The sequence below is a fragment of the Amphiura filiformis genome, chromosome 18, assembly GCF_039555335.1.
Source record: "Amphiura filiformis chromosome 18, Afil_fr2py, whole genome shotgun sequence".
NCBI lineage: Eukaryota > Metazoa > Echinodermata > Ophiuroidea > Amphilepidida > Amphiuridae > Amphiura > Amphiura filiformis.
In genome coordinates, this window is record NC_092645.1 from 16,426,829 (window position 1) to 16,443,538 (window position 16,710).

The 16,710-nt window shown below is 39.2% G+C and overlaps 1 protein-coding gene across 1 annotated transcript in view; it reads right to left on the reverse strand.

Moving 5' to 3' along the window:
* Nucleotides 1-2,636: 2,636 nt before the first annotated feature.
* LOC140139930 (uncharacterized) overlaps nt 2,637-16,710 on the reverse strand; it is a 30,402-nt gene continuing 16,328 nt past the window's right edge. Inside the window, exons 7-8 of the mRNA XM_072161711.1 lie at nt 5,451-5,692; nt 2,637-4,453 (exon numbers count right to left, since the gene is read on the reverse strand). Of these exons, the coding sequence (XP_072017812.1) occupies nt 3,069-4,453; nt 5,451-5,692 (1,627 nt within the window). The 3' untranslated portion in view covers nt 2,637-3,068. The remainder of the gene's footprint in view (nt 4,454-5,450; nt 5,693-16,710) is intronic.

Here is a 16,710-nt window from a genome sequence, read left to right on the forward strand (position 1 = left end):
GTACCCAGCAAACTCAAAACGTTTTACAGAAAACGTTGTATTGTCGGATTATGTTATAAAGGGTATAAAACGTGGTAATGACGTTCCAAAAACGTTTCTGAAAACATGCTGCAAAACATTCTAATATTTTACAATAACATTTTGACAACATTTTTAAAATGTTGTTGAAGTGTTTTTCACAATAATATAAAACGTTTAAAAAACATTTTCATGGCCGACATTTAAATGTTATTAAGGGATCTGTTTTGAGCGTTTCGACAGCATTTTTTGTGGGACCTGAGAGCACATCAGACCTATCAAATTGCATTCTGAATACGACGAATGTCTTTCTGATATCAAATAATTATAATTTTTTGAAATTCACGATATAATACAAATTTTATAACAAATTATTAAAATTTGTTATTTTTGATATATAACAGTCCTCGAAGTAAATTTTATAAATCTAATGATATATTCTTAAAGTGTATGTAGGTGGGATGAAAAGCCGACGATCAATTGAAAATTTTGACCTTTCATATTGAAGATATGGATTTTTTTCCCCAAAAGACCTAATTTTTGTTTTTGGTGTTTTAGGGAAAAAACCCATATCTTCAATACGAAAGGTCAAAATTTTCAATTGATCGTCGGCTTTTCATCCCACCTAGGCTATATACACTTTAAGTATAAATCATCAGATTTATTAAGTTTACTTCGAGTACTGTTAAATATCAAAAATATCAATTTTTAATCATTTGCCATAAAATTACATTGCGAATTTCAAAAAATCAAAATTATTTGATATCAGAAGGACATTCTTCGTATTCAAAATGCAATTCGATATGTCTGATGTGCTCTAAAGTCCCACAATAAATACTGTCCAAACGTTCATACCCCACCCCTTAAAACGTTTTGAATGGGTTATTTGCAGTAATTTATCCAAATTTTGGTAAATTTTTACCCAACCAAAGAGGGTTGTTCATGTGGTACCCAGCGGTTGGGTACCGTAATATGGCACTTTTACCCAAGGGGTAACCCAAGTTGGGTAACAGGACCATTTTATCCAATCGCTGAGTACCATATGAACAACCCTCATGGTTTGGGTAAGGTCTATACACAATGTCGGGTTAACGTTTTATCAACATAAATTACTGAAAATAACCCAATGTTGGGTAAAATGTACCCAATGTTGGGTAAAATGTTTAACCAACGGATTTTACCCAGTATTCTAAAAGTGTATACCCACGAAGAACCTCAAGTTTCGTGATTCACCGAACGCGGGAATCGTCCGAGACTGGCTACTCAAGTTCAAAAATACCAGGACAAAATTGACCAAATTTGCCACAATTATCCTCATTTCGGCACATTTCAGCATTGAAACTCCAAATTTTCGCGCTTAAACGTCCCGATAAAGTTATATATTTTGGTAACGGGTCAGCTGGACGATTGTGCAATTTTGGCCACCTTAGCTTGGAAATTTTGTCCACTGATAACCAGACGCTAAGAGCACTGTTACATCAAAACAAAAGTTACCCGTAAAATATATGGACAGGTTACTTTCAGGCCGGACTAGTTGCTTTTTAGCTGAATTTTGCACACTGTTAACCGACCATGACAAAAAATGTTTTACATTTTACAAAAAGTGGGTATAATACAAAAGGACGGCTAATAGTTATTTGGATTCGGCTGTACATGTGCAAACTTTGATCACGCACACCCCAACGCACCCCATTTATATCCGCTTTAGGCAAACACCCCACCCGGGGTAAACAGTAAGAGCTCGACTGACGTATGTGGTCGTTACTCGCTCGGTCATCATACCCTCATTTAGTGAGGTAAAGGTAATTTGGGGTGCACCGCTCAGTCCGATACGCCGCTAGTCCGACTACACAAATTCCTTAATCCGAAAAAGCATGCGCTAGTCCGAAAATGAAAACCACTGCAACAGTCCGACACGCCGCTAGTCCGAATCTGAAAAGCACTTCTTCAGTCCGACACTGCGCTAGTCCGAATCTGACAAACACGGTGCCAGTCCAAAACTGAAAAACATCTCGCTAGTCCGAAACTGAAAACCACAGCGCTAGTCCGAGTCTGAAAAACACGGCACTAGTCCGAGTCTGACAAATACGGCGCTAGTCTGAAACTGAAAACCATCTCGCTAGTCCGAAACTGAAAACCATCTCGCTAGTACGAAACTGAAAACCATCTCGCTAGTCCGAAACTGAAAACCATCTCGCTAGTACGAAACTGAAAACCATCTCGCTAGTCCGAAACTGAAAAACACGGCGCTAGTCCGAATCTAAACAGCACTGCGCTAGTACGAATCTAAAAAACACTGAGCTGGTCGAGTCCGAATCAATATTCGGACTAGCGCAGTGTTTCACAGATTCGGATTAGCGCATTGGTTCACAGATTCGGATTAGTGTAGCGTGTTTTTTTTATATTCTGACTAGCGCAGTGTCGGACTGAAGAAGTGTTTTCGAGATTCGGATTATCGCAGTGGTTTTCAGTTTCGGACTAGCGCAGTGTTTTTTTCAGATTCGGACTAGCGGCATGTCGGACTGGCAGAGTGTTTTTAGATTCGACTAGCGGCGTGTCGGACTGGTGCAGTGCATTTCAGATTCGGACTAGCGACATGTCGGACTAGCGGCGTGTCGTATTAGCGGCGTGTCGGACCAACGCCCTGTACCCAGTAAATTTATATGCCCGACATGTAGTCCCAAACTGTCAAATTAGAAAGGTTATCTAACCTTCCACATACTTATCAAGAAAACGAAGGAAATATGGGAACACGTCCGTGGCTGCATTTTTACCCATAATGCAATCGATATGCCCGTAGTCGGGGACAACAAACCTCTCATAATTCTGACCCGGATGTGCTTCTGCAACTCTTTGTAGCGCTTTCGCTGTTGACGCCTGGTCAAAAGCTTTGTTCTTCTCTCCACTACAAAACTGAATCGGAATATCCATAAATGCCATCTTATCTTTATATTCCTGCGATTTCAGGCCCTTTTTGTAGTCGGGAAGATACGTGTCCTTTCCTTCGTAATTTACGAGATGTTCTTTGGCGAAACATAGCGCGAAATGTTTCAGCAGCTTTGCATCTCCGTAACCGAACAGTTCATGCAGAGTCTCGTGGGTAGCGCTGTTGAAATTAGAGTGCTCATAGAGAAGCCCATACAAGAAAGTAATCCTATGACAAACATGATTGTCGCAATGCTGGTCAAAAGCAGTGGTAACATCGGCAGTGCCCTCAAAAATTGATCCAAGATCTTCCCCATCCAATTCTGTTCTGAATCTGTGTAGGCCGTGAGTCCCTCCACTCCGATGCCGTAAAGAATCTGCGGTAACTTTAGGTGTGTCTTAAACCAGTTGAGTCTGGTAGGCACATTGACGAATCCCGACTGAGATATGATCAAATTTCGGACTTTTCCATGCAGTTTACCCGCCAAAATCGACCCACATGTGATCGCTGCGCCTGCGCAATGAGCTAAAATCTGTAAATTCTTCCGATTGGTGACGGCGAGTATTTTCTTCACACCGGCCGGTACGTCGTATTCTGCACATAAATCGATGGTCGTCTTATCATTGGCAGACTGTAGCATAATCGAAGCGCGCCAGTCCAGAAGCCAAATGTCATATCCTTCCGCGAAAAGAAACTCCACCAAGTTGGTGTCTACTGTATCGAGAGAAAATATCTTGGAAGAGACTCCCATACTGTGGACAAGCATCACAGGACCCTTGGAAGCCCCTTGGTAACGCGTAAGAAACAGTTCCACACCATCCTCAGTCGTGATCGGATAAACTTTCGCTTCTGTGCCATTCAACTTTAGAGGGCGTTTTTCTCTAGGTGGCGCTGTTGGATCAAACGGCGTAGACCCGGATGTAAATGCTCCATATATTTGCCACATGTGCCCCATAAAGAATGTGCAGAATTTGGTCTTCCATTTCAGTCGTTCCAATTTTCCCGATGCATGCGTAACTTCAATAGTGGAAAGCTTCTTCACGATGTCTCCGCCTCTGATCTGCAGCTTTGCATTCCCAATTTCATCACCATCCTCGTTTTCTCCTTTATACACAGATATCTCCAGCCTTGTTGTATCCTTCTTACCGATCTCAAATGCAGAATCCTTGTGAATCAGTTTGTGACCCTTCAGATAGTACACAGCGCCCTCAGCGCTTGTTAAATTCATATTGTAAGTCATTTCGCGCGATTGGACGTTATCTTCGCTGAGCGAGAACATGGTAAAATACCCGTTAGATACAGTGAGAGGACACGATGAGAGAATATCGCACGTGGCGTTTCCATGGACTCGGGCTTGATGAGTTTCATCCTCGTTCAGCATCTGTTCAACATCTTCACTTTCTATGGTTAGAATGAGTTTACAGGTACCAGAGTTTTCTCCTATTGTCATCTGTCCTGCTAGGCGTTCTGTGAATCGGATACCGGGTCGTGCTCTGGTGGACTCCAAATCTGTGGATTATAGAAATGCGTTTGTTATCAGATTATAAAGAAATGAGGGGTGATATTCGCCGTCGAAGTGATGATGTAACAAGATTAACTATCATACGCTGGCGAAGTTACGTAATAATCGGATTAACATAGCAATAGGTGAAAACAATTTTTGAATATACCGCGCTGCACTGATACGTTCACGCGGTACCTCTGCATTGAACCATATAATGCTGATCACTTGCACCTGTAAGATTAGTATCTTTGAAAAGACCAGTATTGTATTCAATCTATGATTGCAGACATACAAAGGTGATGAGAGTAACCTGCGTGTAGTGCAGCGCGATATGTTCAATATTGTTTTCACAAGGTCAAGTGAAAGGCCCTGGGTGCGTGTCTGCACCCTTCCCATTTAAACGTGGAAGCTTTAGGAATTCCAAACAAAATTCGCTATTAATTTATGCCCAATTGTGGAAAATTCAACATTTTATAAATTTCAGCAATTGACCTTTTCGGTAAATCCCATAACCCATTGCGAGTACACCTGAGAACTCGTCATTTTACGTCACGCCGAAGTTGCAATGCGCAGTAACGATGTTCGATAAACGATGTGCGCATCGGCGCAGAGCGGCGTGACGCAAAATAACGAGTTCTTAGGTGTACTCGCAAAGGGTTATGGGATTTACCGAAAAGGTCAATTTGCAACTATAGAATTTAATGTCCAAATGGAATGAACAACATACAACTGGAATTGAGATGACAGTGAATCTTCCACAGGGGGTGTGTAGATATTATTTTGGAATAGAACATGGCAATAACAGTTTCTGATCTAAGATTTACTTAATCTTCAATCGAAACACTGTGTAGAATTTGACAAACGAAATCTCTCCATCAGAATTTCCAGTGTTTAGAATATAAACCGGCTCCAAACGGACGGAACCGTCCGGAACCGGCGGTTGACCGCCGGTCGAGTTTTGATTTCATTCCTAATCATTTTACTTCCTGTTCCAAAACTTACCTAGAACCTTCGAGCTTTCGAAATCTATACTCCATCCTCGTTCCTCAGCCATCAGTCTCATTCCTCTCTCAGCTACCATGGAGATAGTCAAACAGGGATTTATACCCAAGCTTCGCGGCATGACAGATCCATCCAAAACATACAAGCCTTGATGTATCTCCGATGTATCCCCTACAAAAACCTGTCCCGCGTGGTTAACCACCCCACTAGCACCAGTCTCGCCCATACCGCAGCCTCCCAACCCAGTGGGCACAGGTTAGGATTTCGACGTTGTATCAACGTTGAAACAACGTCGAAATATAACCTAACCTGATTTCAACCCGATTTCAACCTAGAGATTGGTTGAAATCAGGTTGAAATTTCCACGTCGATACAACGTTGAAATTTCAACCTGATTTCAACCATGTTTCAACAAACTTTCAATGCAAAAATTAAGGAGGTTGAAATCAGGTTGAAACTTCAACGTTGATGCAACGTTGAAATTTCAACCTGATTTCAACCAATGTTTCAATGCACAACTTAATGACCTTACATAAAATATTATTAGGACGAAATATGCATATGCCTAGTATAATACATGTTTAAAGGTCGATAGCATTGAAATTTTAGCCAAGTTTTTCTATATATCAATCCGCATGATCTAACGATTTAAACCGAACTTCCGTTCCCTTCTTCAAGTGGCGCGCGCGGCGTGCACTACCTCAAATACTTACGCGAAAACACCGGGTGGTACGGGGTATGCTATACGGCCCCGTCGCCGCTCAATTGGCGGGCTGATGTTGATATGGCAATTCCTACAACATGGTGAAGTTGGTGCAAGAGACGTTCACAAACACTTGTTGGGGGGGGGCTGATGCAAAAGGGTGGGGAGGGGCTTTAGTTTTGACCCTCCTAGGGGTAGAGGATGGGCCTTGAAAAAATGACCAAAAATTTTCCCAGGAAAATTGAGTTTATATGATTTTCTATGGGATTGACCCATAATTTTCATGTCAAAGGGGAGGCTGAATTTTAGAGATCTGAAAGGGGCGGAAAACTTTCGCGATGATTTTTTTTGCATCAGCCCCCTAACAAGTGTTTGTGAGCGGTCCCTAATATGCCTATTCGCATATCTTCAAACTATTTTACTAACCCGATCATATCGCCCCGGGAATTGCCCGGGTATCGCCACGGCGGCATAGCCGGTGTAGTAGCTACAAGGTCGGCATATCGAGGTCGGCACCCATACGCGGGAGGTAACCGGGTGTGGGAGTGGGTGGGCCGGCCGCATCATAGGCCTATGTTGTCGATCATAGTCGGAGAAAGCAGGGGAGTGTTATGGGGGGGGGGGACGCCCTCTCTAATTTTTTTTTTATTGGGGACGGCAAGTGTTTATAGGTAGGCCTATACCGCACGTTTGCAAGATATTGTGGGTGGGTATGTACACGCGTGCACAATTGTGTTAACAAGCGTTCGCAAATGTTTGCGAGTACGCACTCATGTTTACAAGTGTTCATGGGTACGCTCATAGACATACCACCTAGACCTGTAACTGCCCATCCCTAACCACACCACTCCACGCCATACATAAATTCTGCCAGTCACATTTCCCCAATATGAAATTTTTTAAAAGTAAAATTTTAATTTTAATTTTACTTCATTAAAGTTTGGCGGAGGCGGGGTTCGAACTCACGGCGGCGGACTGCTTTGGACACACTATGAATCCAGCGCCTTAGACCACTCGTCCACTTGTCATGTTGGAATTCATTTGAAACTTATTTGAAGATATAATCGCAACTTCAACATAGGCCTACCACGTGACAAGCAAAGGCAGAAAACGTACCATATTTTGGAATTTTATTTCAAATAAAAACATTTATGTGTATTATTAGCGCTCAATTGTTGTTAACTGCGTGTTTTATACAAAAAAATCCAACGATAAGCATGATAACTGGGCGTTTATATGGACAATACATTATATCGATTTTGACACGTGCTTGTGTCTCAGTACATTTCCATGGTCAGTAGAGAAAACCTACCATTTTCTTGTATACACGTTCGATGTTTTGATCAAGTATGTTAATATTCGACATTAGACCCACAATTTTTTTTCAGGAAATAAAAGATTAGATTACCATAAAAACGAAACAGTAATCTTTTGCCGGGTCTAATGTTATTTTTACATAGGTTTGTCAACGTTTTTTCTATCCTTATTCTAGCTCAATTAAAAAAATATTATGGCGTATATAAAATTGAAATAAAATTCTCTGCCTCATAAACGACATCAAATATGCCACAATTGCGTATCACGAATCGTTATATATGATGTGCAGTTAATATTCATATTTTCTTTTATACAGAGGATGCTTCAGTTTTGACAGGAAAATATTTTCTTGAAAACCCTCTCACTCGGTTATTTTAAAAGGTAACCACGCTTCCCTAGAATGTGCAATAAATTAGCATTAAAATTTTCTTATTCTAACAGCAAGCGTTTCTAGAATGTTTTATGGCGAAATGTGGTGTAATCCCTAACCATGGCAGTAGGTGAAGCCACGTATCCAAGGTGATTTTGGTCGGGTGGTCGGACGCGGAGAAATAAGCGTTCATGTCTGGAACGAAAAACGCGATCGTTTGCGTGATTGCTGCGCCGTTATCGCCCGCGTCAAACGCAACATGTTCTGCAGACGCGAACATGTCTGCTTGTTTGCGTCCGGGTTGCGTCCTTGTCAAAATCGTTGCTAAGCAGTGTTGACTTCACTACGCAAACCAAAGTTATAGGTCTAGGTTCTTGTTTGTCTGGGGGTACGCTTGCGTACATTGCCGGTACGCACGCACGTTCGCAAGTGTTTGCGAATACGCATGCGCGTGCGCAATTGTTTATGGGTACGCATGCACATGTTCAAGTCTTTATAGGTACGCACATGCGTTTGCAAGTTATTGCGGGTACGCACGCGCGTTCGCAAGTGTTTGCAAGTATACACATAATGCATACACAAGTGTTTGCAAGTACAAACGCACGTTCTCAAGTGTTTGGGAGTATACGCATGCACGTTCGCAAGTGTTTGCGTGAATACACTCGTTCTCAAGTGTTTATGCGTACGCATGCACGTTCGCAAGTGTTTGCAAGTACGCAAGCGTATGCGCAAGTGTTTACGGGTACGCACACGCATGCGTAAGTGTTGATGGGTACGCACTTGTGTTCGAAAGTTATTGCGGGTACGCACGCGCGTACGTTACGCAATCGAGTTTGCAAGTGTTTTCGAGTACGCATGCCCGTTCGCAAGTGTTTATGGGTACGCGAAAGTTATTACGGGTACGCATGCGAGTTCGCAAGTGTTTGCAAGTGCACACTCGCGTTCACAAGTGTTTATAGGTACGCACGCACATTTGCAAATTATTGAAGGTATACGTACGCGCGTGCACAAGTGTTTGTGAGTACGCACACAAGTGTTTATGGGTAGGCCTACGCACACGCGAGTGCAAAACTGATGCCACTGCCACGAGTGGGACGGCGCATCAATCAATGACATAATGCCTTGAATGTGTCCGTTTGTTTGAACTTGATGTAGGATCTGGATTTGGATCTGGATAGGCAAGCAGTGAATTCTGCATCACGCTAGAGTTGTAGGCTAGTCGGCCTAGGCCTATGAAACATGTTGAAAAACAATTTCAAATTTTTGGATATTCGTTAGTTCTGGTCGCATTTTTACCTATAAACATGTTTCTAATCTTAGATCACCATGTTTGGACATTCAAAAGTTTAAAAAATTTTGGATTAAAATTGTAGTAGTATCGCTTTCGCCCAACACTTTTCCAGAACGGATATTGCCCAATGTACATCAGTAAGCAAAAGGAGTTGTACGCGTACGTGTGACGAACATAAACTTGAGGCCTAAATTTGCAAATAAAACAGGTTAGTAAACATTTAAAGGTCTACTTGACTTTTGGACACATTGCTGGATTTATATTTCAACTTGGTTTTCCATTTTGTATCATCAGGATATGTTAAAATAGTTAAGCTTACTGAGCAGTTAAATTACATGCCTGCTGCACATGCCATGCATGCTGTACAATCATGAATGCACCATTCGAGACACGAAACAGTGTACTTGTACAAGACCCAGTCATGCCAGTTTGGAATATTTGCTGGGGGCAATCAGGCCCGTAGTCTGGATTGATTGGGGGTATTGATTTTGAAAAAGTGGACTTTTTTCAAAATTTGGAACTTTTTGGACTGGGCGGATTTGGACATTTTGGACGGACCAAGATTACAGAAGGCATAAAAACCTCTATTTTTCGTCGCTGCGCTCGCAAATGGGACTTTTTGGGTTAAAAAAAAAGGGGAACTTTTTGGGCCTTTGGCATTTGGGGGGGGGGGGTGCTGGCTACGGGCCTGGGGGAAATGCAAATGTTTATTGTATAATTAAGAAACTAGGCCCCTAGAGCCTAGCCCTAGTCATATCATGCAGCAATGCTCATGTGCTAGGTCATTACAATCGCAAATTTTCAATTTGCGATTGTACTGTTTTTGGTCAGTTCTTCTTTCTTTCTTTCTTTCTTCTGTCAAACCTATAACGAGTCATCGTAGCCATATGCTCTAGGCCAGTGTCCAACTCGGTGAGTCAAAGGTCATATGTCATTTATGGCCAAAATGTGATTTTCACTAAAAATGCTTCATCTTCCACAAATTACATAATACAATGACGTCACTTGCATACCTGCATCGCCTTAGCCAATGTCTAAACGTTGTACAAAGAATTGGGGTCAAAGGTCATTAAGAGGGGGGGGGGATCTCACAATTGCATTATCTCGACATCCGTAATGGGTATGGGGCTCAAACTCGGTGACAACAAATCTCATGACCAGGGCCGGGGGACATTTTACAGGGGTCAGGTCAAAGGTCAAATTTTAGAAATGCATTTTCTGTAAGGGGTACGGGACTCAAACTCTGTGACAACAAACTGACCAGGGGAATATATTGAACAGTTTGCAGGGGTCAGGTCAAAGGTTATCTTGGGTCAAATCTTATAATTTCTTCTCCTGGACTCAAACTCAGTGACAGCAAATCTCATGACCAGGGAAACATTTTGCAGGAGTCAGTGAGTTCAAAGGTCATGCAGGGGTCAAATTTTAGAAATGAATTTTTGGACATCTGTAAGGGGTACGAGGCTCAAACTCGGTGACAACAAAATTAATGACCAGGGGGATATGTTGGAACACTTTGCAGGGGTCAGGTCAAAGGTTAACTGGGGTCAAATCTTATACCGTAATTTCATTTTCTGTAATGGATATGGGGCCTTGGGGGCTCAATTTCGGTGACAACAAACTTCGTGGCCCGGGAAACATTAAGGTCAAAGGTCAGGTCAAATGGTCATTAAAGAGTTACATGCCTTGCGATTGTCTGCGCTCTGTAAGCGCAAATCATTATCTCTAGTGTATTTTTTTTAGACATTATAAAGTTACTGGTAGGGCAGACTAGATGTGTTTTTGATGATTTGACATGAATTTCAATGTCAAAATGACAATTATTTTTAAAATAATAAACTGAGTGATAGTGATACCAAGTTCGTGGAAGTCCACATCCCACTGACAAAATGATATTTTAATAAGCGCAGAATTATGAAGCATACATGGCCCAGGCCTATAAATATGGCTAGGCGTAAATAGTAGTACCAGTAATATTTAGTTAGACTAGGCTAGTGGAATTTGTGGAATAAAGTTCTTTTCAAATAGATAGAGCTTAAGAGCTCGGATAGCAACGTTTTCACGTATTTTGTGTGGGACCTGAGAGCAAATCAGACATATCTAATTGCATTTTGATTTGAATACGAGGAATGTCCTTCTAGTACGGTATCAAATAATTTTGATTTTTTTTATTTTTTGATTAAAAATTGATGTTCAGTCCTCGAAGTAAATTCTATAAATCTAATGATATACTTAAAGTGTATGTAGCTGGGACGAGCGGCCGTCAATCATATGAACATTTTGACCTTTCCTATTGAAGATATAGATTGTTCCCCAACAAAATTTAGGTCTTTTGGGGAAAATCTATATATGAAAGGTCAAATTTGTCAATTGATAGTTGGCTTTTCATCCCAGCTACATACCCCGGGCTACATACACTTCAAGTAGATATCATTCGATTTATTAATTTTACTTTGAGAACTGTTAAATGTCAAAAATTGCCATTTTTAATAATTTGCCCCAAAATTTTTATTGCATCGCGAATTTCAAAAAATTTAAATTATTAAATATATCAGAAGGACATCCCTATTCAAAATTAATCATGTTAATGTTCGTTTGTGCTTCCTTGGTAGGCCTAGTTGCAACCGTTTAGTAAACATAACGGGTAGGCCTATATCTAATCTTTTCTGAGAGACTTAAGGTTAAATTACAAATATACATCATATGACCCTAATATTAATAATCTACTTATCTTCGTTTTTAATAGGCTAAATGAATTATTAACTTTATTCAGTATTTGTATTCACGAGATTTAGACCCTTAAAGCTATAGGCCTATACCTTCCAAGTTATTAAAGGTCGTAAAGATCTTCCTCAAATAGATTCAACATTAAGGTGCAATCTGCAGTTCTCTAGAAAGAAAGTGAGGCTATTTTTAATTTTTCATTAAACTTATCACTGCTCTATGTCAAAAATATCATGTTCTCTGAGTATGCCTACTTTAAACATGTGCAAGCATGAGCCAATTAGTGTTGAACACTCTTTAGGCAGATTTTTTAGGCAGAAGATTTCACATCCCCAAATAATTTCTCTAGTCTAAAGCATGTGTCTAAAGGAGCAAAGATAAGTTATACTTTCCCTCTTTTTGGTCCCAAGAATGGCCCTAAGAATTGTTCAGCAGAATTACCCTAAACAGTCAGGAGTAACAGGTCTACCTTCAGTAGGCCTATGCCTTTTTTACATTAAGCATATTAATCGTACTGTAAGTCTATGTCAAATATAATGTTTTTGTATGTGTAAATTATGTAAATAATTGTATTTTTAAATCCCTAAATTGTTATTTTTGTCGTTACAGCTGACCTGTTGTTGTGCCACGTGACAATGGAATCAAAACAAGATTGGCCATGCAATAGACAGACTATAGTCCATGACAATGTACAATGTATAAAGCATCAAGAAAATTGACTTAACTTAGAAAGTTTAGATGCAGCCAAAGATTTCGGATGAACTGACAACTTGAGAGAGCCATAATTTTAATACATAAGAGCACGGTCAAATCAAAGATGGAGTAAACTGGCACGGCATGGCATGGACCAACTCCTACACTGAATAAAGTCCATTGTTGAGCAGTTGCTGCCACATACTACTCATCCGTTCAAGATCTAACTTAAGTTGTTAGTCATCATTCATTCCATATAGCCCGCAGATGGAATGAACTCACGCCTCACATTCCAGGAACTGTGAAATGGACCAGCTTCAAAAAGTGTTTTGTTTTGGTCAAAAATGTGATTTTTGGTCAAAAAATGTGCAAACCCATCAGCTTAATGATAACAGCTGTTATTGCCTTGATATGTGTCTTGACATAGAAAGAACTAAGCAAGCAAATACAGATTCTGGTCTAGATTTTCTTAATATTGGTATTGATGACATCATCAATGCGATATAAGCCTACTGATAGGGTTGACGTTTTCGATGCTTATCTCCTTCAGCTTAAACTGAGCACGACAAGGATCCTTTGAATACGTTGAAGGGTGGATTGCAAACGCAGAACACTTCCAAAGCTATTGATCACACTATCTGTATATGATCTGATCATCAGTCTAAGAAAGTTCTGTGAAGTTCTTCGATGAGAAAAATAGAAGTATTCAGTTGTATAATCTGTCAACAATTTCAAGTTTAGTTATACGTGTAAAAGTCAGGACTTAGAAACCATAATTATGTTAAAGATATCTTACGTGGTATTAGAAGTTTTAAGTAAGTTGTAACGTGAAAAGAAGAAAAACTTCTCTCAAGATTTTTACGCAAGCCAGGGGAAACCCTATATTAACATTAAGTATAATGGGCACATTGCATCCAGTACATTCTTAAAAGGTTCCAAAAGCAAGTTCTAAAGTGTCCTCCTAGTACATATATAGGCCTATGGATAACCCTCGCACTTTAACACAAACAGCTTTCTGAAAATTCACGAGTTCTTTTGAGAACCATAACTAAATCTAATGTATTTAGGCTCTAAATGTCCAGCTCTAACACTTTTTAAACAAATACACACGTTTTAAAGGAAGGCTCCGCCTATCACAACATTATGCCCTATGTAAGAAAAATAATTATCAAGCACGAATCACGTGGTTTTATCTAAAACAAACTCATGGCGACCATGTGATTCGTGCTTGATTATTATTTTTCTAACATAAATTTATAAGGCATGATGTTATGATTGCCGGAGACGAAGTGCTTAGGAATAAAAGAAAATATTGTTTTCCACATTTTCACGAAACGATAGGTATTTTTGGCAACTCCAACTCCTAAACATCACAAATCACAAATAAAAAGCTTACATATCTAATTTCTAAAAGTTTAAAATGACTTTCAGCCCAAAATTCCAAGCAACCTTGAATTTTCGATGTGTGACACACATCTTCATGGTAGGAAGTCCTATGATGTTGTTACTTGTTACATACATGTATCTAAACATGCATGTCACTTAGCCAAACGTTAACAGTGTTGAAGAGTGTTCAGGATGCGTTTAGATACAAATTGTATCAAAGTATGATACATGTAACCATGATAACGTAACTTGAAAATCAAAAGGACGGAGCTGATTTTATTTTGGATTTGCGATGTGTAGGAGAATATGTTTCAAAATATGAAACCATAACTTACCCTGAATTCAAACTCTATTAAGGGATGGAGTATGCACGTTTGGACAGTATTTATTGTGGGACATTAGAGCACATCAGACATATCGAATTGCATTCTGAATACGAAGAATGTCCTTCTGATATTAAAAATTTTGATTTTTTTTTAATTCGCAATGTAATACACATTTGAGCAAATCATAAAAATTGATATTTTTGATTAACAGTACTCGAAGTAAACTTCATAAATCTGATGATTTTTCCCAAAACACCAAAAAAATTAGGTCTTTTGGGGAAAAAATCTATATCTTCAATATGAAAGGTCAAATTTTTCAATTGATCGTCGGCTTTTCCTCCCAGCTACATACACTTTAAGAATATATCATTAGATTTATAAAATTTACTTCGAGGACTGTTATATATCAAAAATGTGAAAAATATCAAATTTTAATAATTTGTCATAAAATTTGTATTATATCGTGAATTTAAAAAATGAAAATTATTTGATATCAGAAAGACATTCTCCGTATTCAGAATGCAATTCGATATGTCTGATGTGCTCTCATGTCCCACAAAAAATATTCATTCCAGATCCCTTAAAATTGCATATTATGTTCTAAAGACACAAAATAAAATTAGAAACAATTTTCTCAATTTCTTGAATAAGGACCTTAAAATATCCAAAATTTTGGTCAAAATTTTTGACCCATATTTTTGATTAATAAAAATTATTGAGAGAACTGTTTCTAGTTTTGTGTCTTTAGAACATGCAGGTTTTTTAAGACACACAAAACTATTTAAGTGTTTTTGGTGTTTTCCAGCTAAGGCGGCAGCCACTATGAACGTGGCTATACCATCTTGAAAAAAAAAATTGTTCTGCAGCTAGAGCACTATAATATTCCTGGTTGATTTTATACCAATAATAGGTGAAAGAAGTGTCCTGTATGTACATGTGTTTGTTGTTGTTTTCAGCTAAGGCAGTTGCCATTTATTACTATTACTTGCATTAAAAAAAAAAAAAAAATGCTTTGTCAACTCTATAATAACATGTTAATATATCGTGCATCTATTTTTCAAAAGTGTTTTTAGAACGTTATTAAAACGTTTTTATACCCTTTATATAAACCAACAATAAAACGTTATCTGTAAAATGTTTTGCAGGTTCTACGACGACGTTGAAAAATTTATATGATGATGATATCAAAAATAAATTTCAAAGTTCAAGGTAACTCGACTTATGGCCTAAAACGCGACGCTTACTTTGCACGTAAAATCTTTGGAAAGCTATTTAGGATTTGAAGGTTAAAAATAGGTCAAATCATCAAATTGAGGCTTTTACGATAAAAAGGTGAGAAATTAGCAAAATCGAATACTAAGAAGATTGCCCAAGTTGCATGTTTACTCAGTGGTGGCCATCTTGGAAAAGAAATGTGATTTTGGGCAAAATTTGATTTTTGACAAAATTTGATTTTGACAAAATGTGTTTTTGGTAAAAATTTTATTTTTGGTCATAAATGTGATTTTTGGTCAAAAATATGTTTTTTTTTCAAAACGTGATTTTTGGTCAGGGGTCAAAAATGTGATTTATAATAAAAAAAATGTGATTCATGGTCAAAATGTGATTTTTGGTTTAAAATGTACTCTTAGTAAAAAATGTGATTTTTGGTCTAAAATGTGATATTTGGTCAAAATTTAATTTTTGGTCAAAAATAGGATTTTTGGACAAAAATGTGTTATTTGTTCAAAATGTGATTTTTGGTCAAAATGTGATATTTGTTCAAAATGTGATTTTCGGTCAAAATGTGATTTTTGGTGAAAAATAGGATTTTCGGTCAAAAATGTGATATTTGTTCAAAAATGCGATTTTTGGTAAAATTGTGATTTTTGGTCAAAAATGTGATTTTTGGTCCAAAATGTGTTTTTTGGTCAAAAATGTGTTTTTTGGTCAAAAATGTGATTTTTGGTCAAAATGTGATTTTTGGTCAAAAACATGACCGCCGCGCACGGGCCCGGGCACGGGCCCACGCACCCGATTGCCTCCCGCGTTGCGGTGCCGACTGCACCGGCCCTCCGACTCCGACGCATGCTCCACTGCACGAGGCCAACCGACACCACACCCGGTAGACTCCCGCGTATGGATGCCGACTGCACCGACCACTGCGCGCGGCTCACCACGACTCCACACCCGGTTGCATCCCGCGTATGGGTGCCGACTGCACCGGCCCTCTTCACCGACAACGACGGCGATACCAGTTACCCAGGGGCGATACCAATCCTAGCCTATAATCATGAATTCATGATAATATTCTCCCAGACGGACCACAGCGGTGAGGTTCTACAAGTGGGTACGTATAAATTTATTACTATATAATAATTATATTTAAATAAATATCAGGTTAAAATCGGATTAAATTCAGGTTGAAATTTCGGCGTTTAATACAACATGAAATTCAGGTTGAAATTAGG